This window comes from Geotrypetes seraphini, chromosome 2, assembly GCF_902459505.1.
Source record: "Geotrypetes seraphini chromosome 2, aGeoSer1.1, whole genome shotgun sequence".
Taxonomy (NCBI): Eukaryota; Metazoa; Chordata; class Amphibia; order Gymnophiona; family Dermophiidae; genus Geotrypetes; species Geotrypetes seraphini.
The window spans coordinates 493,486,695-493,501,508 of record NC_047085.1 but is presented as its reverse complement, the minus strand read 5'-3'; the positions used below and the strand labels follow the sequence as shown (position 1 = coordinate 493,501,508).

The 14,814-nt window shown below is 43.5% G+C and overlaps 1 protein-coding gene and 1 non-coding gene across 2 annotated transcripts in view; both read right to left on the bottom strand.

The window, feature by feature from the left end:
- MYO1G (myosin IG) overlaps positions 1-14,814 on the bottom strand; it is a 348,860-nt gene that overhangs the window by 166,088 nt on the left and 167,958 nt on the right. The window contains exon 15 of the mRNA XM_033931919.1: positions 12,666-12,798. Within this exon, the coding sequence (XP_033787810.1) occupies positions 12,666-12,798 (133 nt within the window). The remainder of the gene's footprint in view (positions 1-12,665; positions 12,799-14,814) is intronic.
- Positions 6,581-6,653, bottom strand: TRNAR-CCU. Its single transcript has one exon. It is a non-coding gene; the product is annotated as a tRNA-Arg (tRNA).

Sequence of the window (14,814 nt, the reverse complement as noted above, 5' to 3'; positions counted from 1 at the left end):
GAGCACTCAATTTTTCTGTAAGTTGTCTATGTGGAACCATATCATAGGCTTTGCTAAAATCTAAGTACATAACATATGGCCACTTGATCCAACTCTCTGGTCACGCAGACAGAAATTTGTCTAACAAGGCCTACCTCCAATAAAGCCATGCAACCTCAGGCCCTTTAAACCACTGGATTCCATAAATTTATTTATGTTAATATTTATATACCACTTATAGCCTAAGTGGTTTACCTTCAGGTACTCAACCATTTTTCTCTATTATCTGTTTTAGAAATATTTCCATAAATTTACTCACCATAGAGGTCAGTCAGACAGACCAGCTGGTAGTCTCCATCCTCTTCCTTACATAACATAAAGCCTTATTTCTATCCCCCAACACTTTACAGACAGTGAAATATAAGATTAACCTCGCTGCAACAATACTTCTGCTTTTCTGGAGAGGGACTATATCTGCCCTTCTCCAGTCCTTTGAAACGGTGACAGGTCAAAAAACGCGCAAGACAATCGCGCGCAGACAAATCAGCGCCAAGACAATTGCGCGCAAGATAACTCAGCGCCATGACAATTCAGCACAAGATAACTCAGCGCCAAGACAATTCAGCGCAAGATAACTCAGCGCCAAGACAATTCAGCGCAAGATAACTCAGCGCCATGACAATTCAGCGCAAGATAACTCAGCGCCAAGACAATTCAGCGCAAGATAACTCAGCGCCATGACAATTCAGCGCAAGATAACTCAGCGCCAAGACAATTCAGCGCAAGATAACTCAGCGCCATGGCAATTCAGCGCGCCACTAGAGGCCGCTTGCCAATCAAAGGACATGCGCACGTACAGCACGTGAACACGTCATCACGTCAACGCGTGGTCAATATGATTCCCTTGACTCTTTGCGTTTTCAATATAAGTCGTGTGAATGCATTTTTGTTACCATGGTTATGTTATCTCATGATCAGACAGGAAAGATGGCAGCCCTTTCCGAAGTTCCTTCAATATTTTGGGATGTATCCCATCTGACCCCATTGTTATGTCTACCTTTAGTTTAGCTCCTGTAGTTAGAGAATGGCACGGGGACAAATTTTTTCCCTGTCCTCGCAGGAACTCAATTTCCCCATCTCGTCCCTATGAGTTTTGTCGCTCTCCCTGCCCCATTCCTGTAAGCTATGCCTTAACCGCACAAGCCTTGAACACTTATGACTTTAAAGTATTTGAGGCTTGTGCAGATGAGGACGGAGCTTGCAGGAATGGGGCAGGGACAGGAAAAGAACTCGCGGAGACAGGGAAAAATTTGTCCCCATGTCATTCTCTAAGTAGTTCTCACAAATATGGTCTACTGAAAATGATTCAAGGTCTATCATGCTTTCATTCCCTCTACGGTCCTACTTCTGACCCTTCATCTTTGAACACAAAACAGAAAGAAATTTGGCTTTATCCTTTTCACTGTCACCAAATTCCTCCCTTCTACCCTTGTTGCTTTTACTCTTCTTCCTGTCATTAACAAATTTTTCTAAAAAATCTTCTCCCTGTTCCCCCACCCTCATTTTATAACACTGGCTATTTCTCTTCCATTTGCATCTTTTAACTTTTCCAGATAATGTTTCCGGTCTTCCTCTTTCTGCAATCTCTTCTAGTTTATGAAAACTGACTTCTTTTGTCTTACCTGCTAAGCTATTACTTTTGGTAACCAAAGCCGGCTGCTTGATTTCTCTTATTTTAATTTAAACAGTTTGTTGCTCTTAATTTAAACAGTTTTGCCCACTGCTTCTGTATGTTCCCCTCCAGCTTACAACTCCTTGAGGTTGTCGCCCATTTTGACAAAGTTTCTGAAGTCTAGAACTTTCACTTTTCAATAAAGCCCTCTCCACGTGTGTGCTAATATTAAATCACACCATCTAGTAATCACTGGATATTAGCTGTTCACCCAGTTTAACATCAGAAACAGGCTTCCAATTCGTAAGCGCCAGATCCAGTAAGGCCCCATCCCACGCAGGTTCCACTACCATCTACTGAAGCAGTTCTCCCAATAAAGAATTACTTCCAGAAGACCTTGCAACAGAGATGCCTCCTATCGACATCCATCCATTAAGTGATAAAGTTCTTATCAATATTTATGAATAAGATAAAAGAATAATATTTATATGATCCAAATGAATTTAGAAAATGAACTTTAAAAATGCAATAAAATAAGTTTCAAAATAACTAGGGGATCGATAAAGATCTGATGCACATTACTCTATGCCAGGGGTGTCAAAGTCCCTCCTCGAGGGCCACAATCCAGTCAGGTTTTCAGGATTTCCCCAATGAATATGCATGAGATCTATTTGCATGCACTGCTTTCATTGGGGAAATCCTGAAAACCCGACTGGATTACAGCCCTCGAGGAGGGACTTTGACACCCCTGCTCTATGTGCTGCGGACGTGGCAGGTGTGGAGGAGGGGCAATAAACCGAGATCCAAAAATAAACTAACCCCCTCTTCTATTAAACTGCGCTAGCATTTTTTAGCGCAGAGAGACACGCTGCTCCTGATGCTGATAGGAACTCTATGAGCGTCGGGAGCAGCGCGAGCCATTCAGCGTGGCTCACCGCGCTACAAACTGCTAGCGCAGTTTGATAGAAGAGGCCCTAAGTATAGTGTGTGTATGACTATAGTATTGATAATACACTAAACGAAGATTACACATAGAAACTGCAGGTGGAAATCAGATCCTATCAACTTCCAGCATATTAAAATAACCTATTAAAATCACCCTGAAGAAAGCCACAGCATGATGGCTGAAACAACGGTTCTATATCTACCCAGACGTAACTGTAACAATCACCTATTAGTATTACTTTCCCTTTCATAGCTATAGGGTACATATGTTCAATTAAATCTCTGTCCATGTTCTATGCCCCAGGGAGAGATAGAGATTAAGTATACCAGGGTTTAATCATAAAGTGGAACCTATGCAGTGTGCCAAATTCAACTCTGGCCACCTTGTTGAATAGACTGGATGGATCATACAGGTCTTTATCTGCCTACATTTACAATGTGATTATGTTACTTCTTCTGCCTATGAAGGAGGCCTGTATAATCACACCAATGAAAGCAGAATGTCTATTCCTTCTTTGCAGATTATTTACAATTTTGTGGCTTTTATATTTTCTTTAATATATAATGCTGCTATTTCCTACCCTTCCTTCACCTGTTGAATTTTTCCATCTCCGATGTATTGAAGGAAATTATAAACCTATGTTTTCTGCTATTATGAATTGTACAATCACATTTAGTTAATGTTACAGGAGTACAGAGGTCAGTATTCAGTTTTTCTCACTAAAGGCCATTGCTGGCGAACAGAAGAGGAGTCTGTATAGCAACAGAAATTACTGAACATATGTTTCTGTTGAGTCCAGTGAGGTGCTAGAAACATTTACTTTCTGTCAGAATAGGTAGTGCTAGAGCAGCGGTCTCAAACTCATCCCTTTGCAGGGCCACATTTTAGATTTGTAGGTACTTGGAGGGCCGCAGAAAAAATAATTAATGTCTTATTAAAGAAATGCCAACTTTGCATGAGGTAAAACTCATTATAGTTTATAAATCTTTCCTTAATTGCTTCTGATAATTTCAGCTATACATAGTGGAAGTAGTGCAACATGCAGAAAGATGCAGGAAAGCGCTTGTGTGAGGTTACATCAGTGAGGCGGGCAACGTTCCAGAACAATGGTAACATACCAAGGGCCTCAAAATAGTACCTAGCGGGCCACATGTGGCCTCCAGGCCGCCAGTTTGAGACCACTGTGCTAGAGGATATCACTCATTAGTGATGGACAGTTAACAAGATTAGCAGTGTAATGTTACTAATCAGTATTATGTGTATGCACTAACTAGCGATGTATGTGTTTTCATGTGTGTACTTATGGAAATCACAGTTTTGTAACATTATTAAGATATGCTGCAAAGCTTTGTATTTCAGACAAAGGCCCAAATTCTATAAATGGCACTTTCAGCTAGGCACCAGTAGGCACGCTACTGGTGCCTAACTTAAGTGAAAAATGCCTTTTAAAAATGATTAATATAGTTTTTTTTAAAAATGAGGCGCCTTCCCTAAGAGGAAAGGCTCTTTAGCTTGGAGTGATATGATAGAGGTCAATAAAATCATGAGTAGAGTGAAAAGGGTAGATGTGAATCACTTGTTCACTCTTTCCAAAAATACTAGGACTAGGGGGCACAGCGTGTAATTAAACTCTGGAATTTGTTGCCGAAGAATGTGGTGAAATCAGCTTAGCGGGGTTTAAAAAAGACTTGAATAATTTCCTAAAAGAGAAGTCCATAGCCATTATTGAAATGGCTTGGGGAAATCCACTGTTTATTCCTACGATAAGCAGCATAAAACCCATTTACTACTTTGGGATCTAGCTAGGTACTTGGGACCTGGATTGGCCACTGTTGGAAACAGGATATTGGGCTTGAAGGAGCTTCGGTCTGTCCTAGTATGACAATTCTTATGTTCTTAAAAAAAATGGCACCTGAATCGCATCTACGGAGGTGCTGTACGATGCCCACCATAGATAATGCCAGAAGTGGTGTTAGCCGCCGTAAAGTGTCTCTGTAGCCGTCACGTGAAAGGTAGGAACTGGAAATGTAGGCTTTGAAAATCCTGGCCTACATTTTCGGCATCTACCTTTCATGAAGCCGTGATTCTATAAATGACACTGTTGTATAATTGACACGCGATCGGCAGCTGTTTTTTAGGTGGCCACCGCCAATGGTGCCGTTTATAGAATCCAGGTCACAGAATCTGATTTCTGGTTATTTCTCTCAGCGCTAATATAAAATAAATACTTTCATGTACAGGCAGTCCCTGGATTAAGAACATCCGACTTACGTCAGACTCATACTTATGAACCAGGGTCTGCTTCTCCCTTCCTGTGCCAACGCACCCCTCTTCCTCCCTTACTGTCCCAGGCGACCCTCTTCTTCCCTTCTGTGTTCCAACTTGCCCCTTGTCGTCCTTCCCTCCCTCTGTGCTGTGTCCCAAATTTGTGCCTCCCTCCCACAGGTGTTTACCGCCTCTGACTGGCTCCCTCCTCCCAGCCGCACTTCTCTTCATAAAGCCACGAGCAGTGACTCCTGCACACAGCACAAGGCTGACCCGAAAGCCTTCCCTCTGATGTCTGAGTGAAGGCTTCCAGGTCTGCTGCGGGCTGCATGTAGGAACCGCAAACGTGACTTTGTGAAGAGAAGTGCAGCTGGGAGAAGGGAACCAGCCAGAAGAGGTAAACACCCATGGGAGGGAGGCACAAATTTGGAACACAGCTCAGAGGGAGGGAAGGACGACAAAGGGCACATTGGGATATGGAAAGGTGGAAGAGGGTCACATTGGGACAGGAAGAGAGGCATGTTGGCACAGGAAGGGAAAAGCAGGGTCCCTTTGGGACACAGAAGGAAGGGAGGGAGCACAAACTTCAGACCAAGGATCGAAGGAGGAAGGCAGCATGAACTTGGGACAAAGAACGTAGGGAGGGAAGGGAGCATGAACTTTGGACCTAGGATGGAAAAATGGAGGGAGTGAGGGAAAGAGATACTGAGGTGGGGAGGCAATAGAAAGGGAGAAATGGGTGTCTGGGTAAGAGGGAAAGATGATGCATATGGGAAAATGAAGAACAAGAATTGTTGGCATAGGAAGGGAAAAAGAAATATTGGACAGGGTGGTGGGAAAGGCATAAGGCACAGATGCATGGGGAAATGAGAGATGAGAGGGGGTGGATGTGGTGGTGGTATTGGAAAGGAAACAGTGGGACGGATGAAGAATGAAAGTAAATGTAAACCTCCTATCTTTTCTCTCTATTTAAACTACAGTACTTTATTTTAAGGATTGTTTCTTTAATGGTTTTATAGACTGTGTACTGTACAGGATCCAAGTTACATAAAAATTCAGCTTAAAAACGGTTTAAAAAAAGAACTTGTTCTTAACCTGTGGAATGCCTATATTGCTATGATGGTTGGTTATTGGTGGATGGAAATCTAGAGGCCTTGAACTGGTTGCCCAGGGATACTGGTTACTGCCAATTTATTCTTATTCTGGTACTGTGTATGGCTGGGGTTTTCTGTTTGATCCCTTCAGTGCTTCTGAATCTCTCATTTTATTTTGCCTTCTGTTAGTGCAAAGGCAATCTAGCATTATACAAATTTTGAAAGTGATTTATTTGACTGAATCTTTGGCCAAATGCTTATGCTTAGGGTTACCATGTGGCTCCAGAAAAAAGGAGAACGGATTGAGACATCCAGGTTTTACTTTTTACTTATGCCTGCCTTTTTGTTAGTTCTATTTCACAGCTGGGAATATTTGTCTTCTAATCTCAGAGGGTTGGTTTGGGGGATATTCTTCCTTCCTGTTTGAAGGATCCTTGAGCCCCACCTGGGTGATGCTCCTCTTTCCTGGTTGAGGGACTTCCAGGTATGTCTCTTCGGTGTGCTTTCGCAAGTCTGTAAAGGACATGTACCATGTTTTGACTGTGAGCTCAAGATGTTTATGAGAATAAATTCTCTGATGCTCATACCCATTTGCTGAGGAGGAAAAATTAAACTTTCACAGGCCACCCCAGATGGGACTTGAACCCATAATCCCTGGCTTAGGAGGCCAGTGCCTTATCCATTAGGCCACTGGGGCTTGGTGAGTGAGGCACTTTCATTAGCCTACTGAACACTTATACTATCACATATTACACTGGATGGTTTATGCAGGGCCTTAGCTCTATTAACGGACCATACTTTCCGTCTTATCAATTCAATACCTCATAGCACATTTGGCCATATTGAAGAAAGTTTTCCATAAATACAAAAGGGGAAAAAGTCATATATAAATCATGCCCTTACATGATTACTTTTTCTTCTCCCATGTTCTTCTCATCGAGCTCAATCGCCTTTGTAATTCCTTTTCTAGTTTTCCTTCATCTGTACACAATTACTTCCATGGATAGTCTCTGCTTAGCTCAAGCTCCTAGCTTTTTTCATAACTTGGATTCATTTTTTTCTGATGCAGAGAACTTAGAGTCCTACCTATTGGGATCCCACAGATAATTCCAAGAGTTCTACCAAAGTGCTGAATAATAGACTTTGCTCTCACCTCTCCCAATTTATAACAGGAGAAATTTTGGTGATTAGTCTTGGACAGAATTTACCAGGTGTATAACACACTATGAAGAAATAAAATCTTGGTCTTTGGCTCCCTGGCCTCTGACCTACGGTTACCAGATTGTTAGTTAAAAAAAATAAATAAATGAGGATTTGTGGTCCCGCCCCCATTCCACCCACATCCCTATCCCATTCCACCCTCCAATCCCATCCCCTACACAAACCTTGTCTCTTCAGGGCCGCGACTGGGGGGGGGGGGGGTCTCTGCATATGCACGGATGTGATGCAATGATGTCACACTCATGTGTGTGATGTCATTGCATCGCCTCTACACATGCGCAGAGGCCCTCCAGATGCAGCCCTGAAGAGACAAGGTTTTTGAAAACTGTCGGGTTTTGAAAACCTGTACGGACACATGGACAGTTCTCTAAAAACAGGACATGTCCTGGTAAAACCGGACATCAGGTAACCCTACTTTGACCTACCCATCTGGAACCAAAGACCCTAGCCAACTAAGCTTCATCAAAGGAAAGGTTGCAAAACATTTTGACTTTTTTTGATACAGTGTTCCCCCAGTCGTTCACAGTCAGCGGATCACGGTCCCGGTCATTCGCGGTATTTTCCGACCACGAACCGCCGACAAGGAGAGGGCAGCGGGAGAGGCAGGAGAGAGCAGCCAGAGCACCACGAGTGCAAGAAATCACTCACGGTACGCTCCGACCGCCTCTTCCTGCTCTAAGTCGGGCCTTATCCAATCAGGAGCTGCTTTGACACGCAGCTCTTGATTGGATAAGGCCCGACTTAGTGCAGGAAGAGGCGGTCGGAGCATACCGCGAGTGATTTCCTGCACTCACGGCACTCCGGCTGCTCTCTCCTGCCTCTCCCGCTGCCCTCTTCAGGCTCCCCCATGAAAAACTGTATTCGCGGTTTTTCGAGCTTCATGGGGGTTCCTGTAACGGAACCCCCACGAATATCGAGGGAGTACTGTACATCTTCTTTCCACTAGCTTGCAGTCATTAGGAATCAGAAAGGGATAATTTCCAACTTAAACTGATTTGGAACTCAAACTTTGGTATTTAAAAAAAATAGAGGTTGACTGAAACTGTCTGAAAAATTTCAGTTAAAACCAAAACTGCCACTGAAATTTATTACCAGTGAAGGCTGCTGGGAATTGTCAGAATTTGCAGTTCTCATCCCAAGTGGAGAGACATAATCAAAAACAAAGTCCCCTTTTGGCCTAAGGCCCTATGTGCACAAAGTAGGTAGCAGGAAAATAACCATTTTTGAAAAAAAAAAAAGTCCAAAATATATATATTTTTTCCCAAAATGGCCTACCTGTACATTCAGCAGTTTAATCGCCCAGACCGTCACTATATGTATGCTTACAACACATTTTCGACCCAAAAATTGGCCAACTCCCAAAAGCCCAAAACAAGAACTTTTAGGCGAAGGAGGGGCCAGTCCTTTGCCTAAAAGCACAATTCTCTAACCGGCATCTGTCATAAGCAAAGCCGGTTAGAGAATTGTGGAACCATCCCCCCCACCCCGCAACGATCGTGGCAGGAGGGATGCCCAGTCCCTCCTGCCCAAAGCTACCACAACCCCCGAATGTTCCCCGGCATGAGATGCCCAATCTCTCCTGCCCAAAGCCACTGTGACCACCCTCGAATGTTTCCCGGCATCCCTCCTGTCGGACAACACCCCCGAACTCCCCGCGCGATTGATTGCACTCTTCACCGCCAGGAGGGATGCCCAATCCCTCCTGCCGGACAACACCCCCCCCCAAAACCCCTGCCGGACCGCCCAGCCTACCCCCAGACCCCCCTCCACCCCCACCTGGACCTCCCTACCCTCACCAGATGCAGTTATAGAATAGGTTCTCATTGTGCAGCATCAGGGCATCTAAAAAGAGGCCCCCACATATAGAATTGCCCCTGAAGTGTCTAGGACCTCTTCATAAGTGATCTTCATGAGCTCCAGAACACCAAGTGGTGAGAGGTCACGGCAGCCATTTCACATGACCCCCAACAACCCCGCTAGGCCCACCAAGCATAGAGGCAGGCCAAAGGGGGTCTATCTAGATCTCAAAGGGGTTAGGGTGGGGTGCTCATTTCTGGGGGCTGAGGGGAGGAGTTTTGCTTCCCGAGGACTGAGGGGAGGGGGGCAGAAGGAGGGGGCAATTCTGGAGGATTGGGGGGAGGGTCTTTTTAGGTACAAAATAGTTATGCGGATCCCAGCTGATATTCAACCAGGGACATGGCAAAGCACAGAATATCTGGGACTAACCAAGCCAGCAGCGGTAAACGTTTAAAAATATGTGTATTGCTGCCAGCTGAATATCTGGGGGAGTGTCTCTTGATAAATGGGAAATATGTTAAGCCAGAACTGTAATTTAGTCAAGAATTACATGTAGGGTTACCATATGGCTCCAAAAAAAGGAGGACGGATTGAGACATCCAGGTTTTATTTCCATTGCTTTCAGTGGAAATAAAACCCAGATGTCTTTATCTGTACTCCTTATTTCTATTGCTTTCAGTAGAAGTAAAACAGCGTTCTTTCAAGATTGCGTTTCTTTTGGACACTGTGCCAGGCAGCAGCAATTTTATAGTACATACCGCAAGTAATCATTTTGGCTTGATTATATGCAATTTGGCGCTATCTACTGGGCTACTTTTACACCCCTGAGGAAGGCCTATTTGGCTGAAACACGGACCGTGTTGGGTCCAGTATATATTTTATTATAAAAGACTTCCTTTGCCTGTCACATTTTATTTATACATTTGTGTACTTTTAAGCTAAATTTGTTGAGATTCTAATAAACTAATTGTCCTTATAGTGGTTTGACCTGTGTCCCTTCCCTACTCCCTTTTCCGCAGCCATATAGTAACCCTAATCATGGGGATTTATAGAAAGAAATCAGTTTTTTGAACTTTTTTTCATATTTACATTCTCCACAGTTGCTGTATTTTAGCTTTTTAGGGCAATACAGTCCCCAGAGTCCTTTGGGATAAGGTCTAGACCAGTGGTTCCCAACCCTGTCCTGGAGGACCACCAGCCAGTTGGGTTTTCAGGATAACTCTAGTGAATATGCATGAGAGAGCTTTCCATATAATGGAGGTGACAGGCATGCAAATCAGGGCTAAACCTAGAAACCTGACTGGCTAGTGATCCTCCAGGACAGGGTTGGGAACCACTGGTCTAGAACAAGCCCAGGACTAGGCCAGGTGGTGCCTGATGATCTGGCATTTTCCTCCTGCCTCATTACAGGGATGGCACTGCTGTGTAATGACAGACCTGCAGCACACTGTACATGGTACAGGCTACTCAAAGTAACAGCTACCTGGAATCCAGTTCTATTTTCTATCCATATATTGGCATACCTGTTTCCTTCAGTCATGGTTTTCTACATTCATCTTCTTCCTGTGTTTTTCTTTACCTTTCCTTTCCCCTCAATCTATCTCTCATAAAAACACACAGCTTAGATTGGGAGCCCATTAGGGACAGAAAAAAAGGAAAGATTTATAAACTATAGAAAGTTTTACCTCATGCAAAATTGTCATTTCTTTAATAAGACATTAACTATTTTTTTCTGAGGCCCTCCAAGTACCGACAAATCCAAAATGTGGCCCTGCAAAGGGTTCGAGTTTGAGACCACTGCTCTATATCATTTGTAAACTGCGTTGATTGTAACCACAGAAAGGGACCATATCAAATCCTTCCCCCTCTACTAAGAGCTAATTTTAGTCCCTGCTTCTGGGAAGAGGTTAATGATCACAACGCCGGAGAAAATGACAAATTATTCAGGAGTATTTCACTGCTGACTGTTACCAAGGCAGTTGCAGCCCTGAGGAGTTCACATCCACACCAGCCAGAAGTGCTAACCATTCAGAGCCTGGCAGGTCTAGCTTTTGGAGCAGAGGGTGGCAAGTCACAGGTTTTTAAAGAAATTTTCACAGCTTCTTTTTCCCATGCTTGTAAAAATGTACTGCTCAGTTGTGTGTAATTAGGTCCCTTTCATTCTCACTTTTCCTCTCCAGCTGGCTATCTGGCTTGGGCAGGATTGCTGGGTCTCTGCTTGGGGCTTCCATTCTTTGCTCTTGGGGGCACAAAACATCACATGCATTGCCCGAAAACCACAGCGCCTCCTAGAGGCTGTTATGAATTATTTATTTAATTAATTCGTTTTATATTCCCGTTTTCCCTGTGAGCTCAGAACGGTTTATAACAGACATAAAATTTAGACAAATGGGTTACAGGTTAACACAGGGATCTCAAAGTCCCTCCTTGAGGACCGCAATCCAGTCGGATTTTCAGGATTTCCCCAATGAATATGCATGAGATCTATGTGCATGCACTGCTTTCAATGCATATTCGTTGGGGAAATCCTGAAAACCCGACTGGAGTACGGCCCTCAAGGAGGGACTTTGAGACCCCCTGGGTTAACATATATGAAATTTAAACAACTGGCTTACAGGTTAGTATACAGAGTGATTTACAGGATGACATACTTAATATGTAGACAAAACGGATTTAAATTTAGCTTACTTATAATACAGTGTAGTCATCCTAGTTTGAAATACTTAATATGTAGACAATGGTTTAAAATTTACCATTCTTATGATAGATTACAGTCCAAAGGAGTGTAAAAGCATGTTTAGATAGAAAATAAATTTTTAATTGGTATTAAACGTAGCAGTCAATTACTGTGCCAATTAAAATAATTAAATTAGTCAGCAGTAGGGTGTCTACCACCACCTAACTTACGCTGCCATTTATAAAATACGGTCCTTAAACTATAAGATCTTTGTTGGGTGGGGTACATATTGCAATAGGTTACATCACCATTGTTCAGCCCTATATATGTTCAGTGGTATTATAAAATTGATAAGCATTATTATCATCTCATTGAATCCTTGGCTCTGTACATCCAGTCATCTAAGACAGTGTTTTTCAACCTTTTTATACCTATGGACCGGCAGAAATAACAGAATTATTCTGTGGACCGGCATCGGTCCGTGGACCGGCGGTTGAAGAACACGGGGCTAAGTCATGGGCCAGACCCCGCCCATCTCTACCCAATCTCCACCCCACACCCCGCCCCCCATAATAGTACTAATTGCACCTTGCACGTCCTGTGCCTCATCTGGAAGCCTTCCCTCTGACATTGCAACGTCAGAGAGAAGGCTTCCGGTTCAGGCGCAGGATGCCCGTAGGAGCCACTGCCCGTGGCTTTGTGCACTGAATCAGTTAGGAAGAGGGAGCTGGCTCGAAGATAACGCCGCATCGATCGCACTGTGGATCGGCGGTTGAAGAACACTGTTTTGGGCCTGATTCACATGCTGGCCCTGTGGACCGGCAGGAAATTTCTGTGGACCCGCACTGGTCCATGAACCGGTGGTTGAAGAACACTGATCTAAGACAAGCAGGGTTGCAGGATTATAAACTAGTATGTGGTTTTGTCTACCCTTGGTCACCTTGTAACTCTACACTGGCATCTACAGCGAGGGAGAAAAGTGAGGTTTCGGCAAAGCAGAAGGAGAAGTATTACCTTGCAAGCCAAGTTCTCCACAAGGGCCACCATGGAGTTCTTAAAGAGGGTGGCAGCAGTCAGAGGCCGTCTGGTTACTTCCGTGATGCTGAGCTTGCCTTCTGGCCACATGTCCCTCAGAACTGGGTCCACACTGCAAGAAATGGAGAAAAAGCTGTGAGCAAAAAAGGGCCAAGGGAAAGGATCCGGCAGCTATGTTATGTCATATTTCTGTACTGCCTTCCTCAGCCACAGTACAAGTAGAGCCAGTTTGCAAACACAATATGTTCTGTTCTCTTAGGCTTCCATGGCTGGCATCGTGATTGTTGCAGTTGTCCGGGTTCTTGCCATGTCTGGTGAGACCCGGACAACTGCAACAATCATGATGCCAGCCGTGGAAACCTAAAAGAACATAAATCCCAGCTTTACAGGGAGAACATCTTTAAAATTCAAATTTGTGACCAATGGACTTTCTTGCCTCATTCTCCTCAAGCCCCAGCCAATCAGATTTGCAAACCCACTATATATAAAGAAAAAAAATGTATCCAGATGCAATAAGACACAGACAACTGCAACGATCACAATATGTTATAATAGGTTTGTTACCCTCCAACTCCCTAAATTAAGGTTACAAACTTATAGCTATGTTCTAGCACAGTTTTCTTCAACCTTTTTACACCTATGGACCGTCAGAAATAAAAGAATTATTTTGTGGACCGGCATCGGTCCACAGACCAGTAGTTGAAGAACACTGGGCTAAGTCATGGGCCAGACCCTGCCCATCTCTACCCAATCTCCACCCCAGACCCTGCCCCCATAGTCCTAATTGTAACACTATTTTTTCCATTCATATATACACACAATATAATCTTATTAACAACGCATCGATCGCACCGCGGACTGGCAGTTGAAGAACACAGTTTTGGGCCTGATGCACATGCCGGCCCTGTGGACCAGCAGGAAATTTCTGTGGACCGGCACCAGTCCATGGACTGGTGGTTGAAGAACACTGTTCTAGCAGACAACACAGCATATGGATAATTGTTGCACCCTGTTAAGCTGCTCTCACCTTAACAGGATCTCCCTGTACACCACAGCTTGGAAATATCTTCCGTATTTAATCGATGTTCTCCCTGTTTAAGTTTTCTTCTTTTTGCTCTGCTTATTTACTTTAATTTACTCAATACGTTGTATCTAATTAATACTAATTCTATTATTGTCTTTCCTTTTTAAGTTAGTTTCCTTCTTTCAAAGTAATCCTTCCTTTTTTTAGAAAAATCTTAATGTAATTTTATTATCCTTATCACTTTTTATTATTGTATATTTCTTGTACCTTAATGTCTTGTCATTTTGGTTTTAACAGGGTCTCTTGCTCCCAGAGAAGACCGCCGCCGCAAAGCGGTGGCGCCGACGACTCCGCCCACAAATTCTTACCGGTAACCTCCTCTTTAAAACCACCTCCTTTGCGGCGTGCGCTCCTTTATGCAGCTACTTCTTGCACACTCTTGCTCAAGTTCCTTTTATACCACTCTTAGTCTTGGAAAAACCATATTCTTCTTTCTAAATATCCTTTTTCTCAATTTCTCCGCCAACCAGTTTAGTTCCATTTACCTTTCCCCTCTCATACCCAGCCCCCATCCCAACGACGCCCTCTATCCCAGTCATCTAGGGCCACCGACCTTCCTCCCGAGGATCTTTAGGAAACCGGCCTAGGTGTCTTACCACCATTTCTTTAACTCCAGCTCCAACAGCTCATATTTTATCACCACCACAACAATACTTCAAACCAAATTTAGGTCTCTTAAACGTACGTTCTATCAAAAATAAACACCATCTAATACACAATCTAATTCTCCAACATAATTTACATATCCTCTGTCTAACAGAAATCTGGCTAACTCAAGGAGAAGAGGCTTATATCAACCAAGCCTGCCCAAACAATTATAAAGCAAAAATCCAATGTCGGCCAAACAAAAAAGGAGGAGGCTTAGCCATGATTTACCATTCTTCCATTCCTCTACATTCTACAATTTGATCTATCCTCTCTAAATAACAATTATCCAGTTGAAATTCTCAAATTTTCTATAAAAAATCCTCAACCTCTTAACTTTCTTCTTATTTATCTCCCTCTTCTAGTCACAAAACCTTCTTTAACTGCTCTCATATCTGC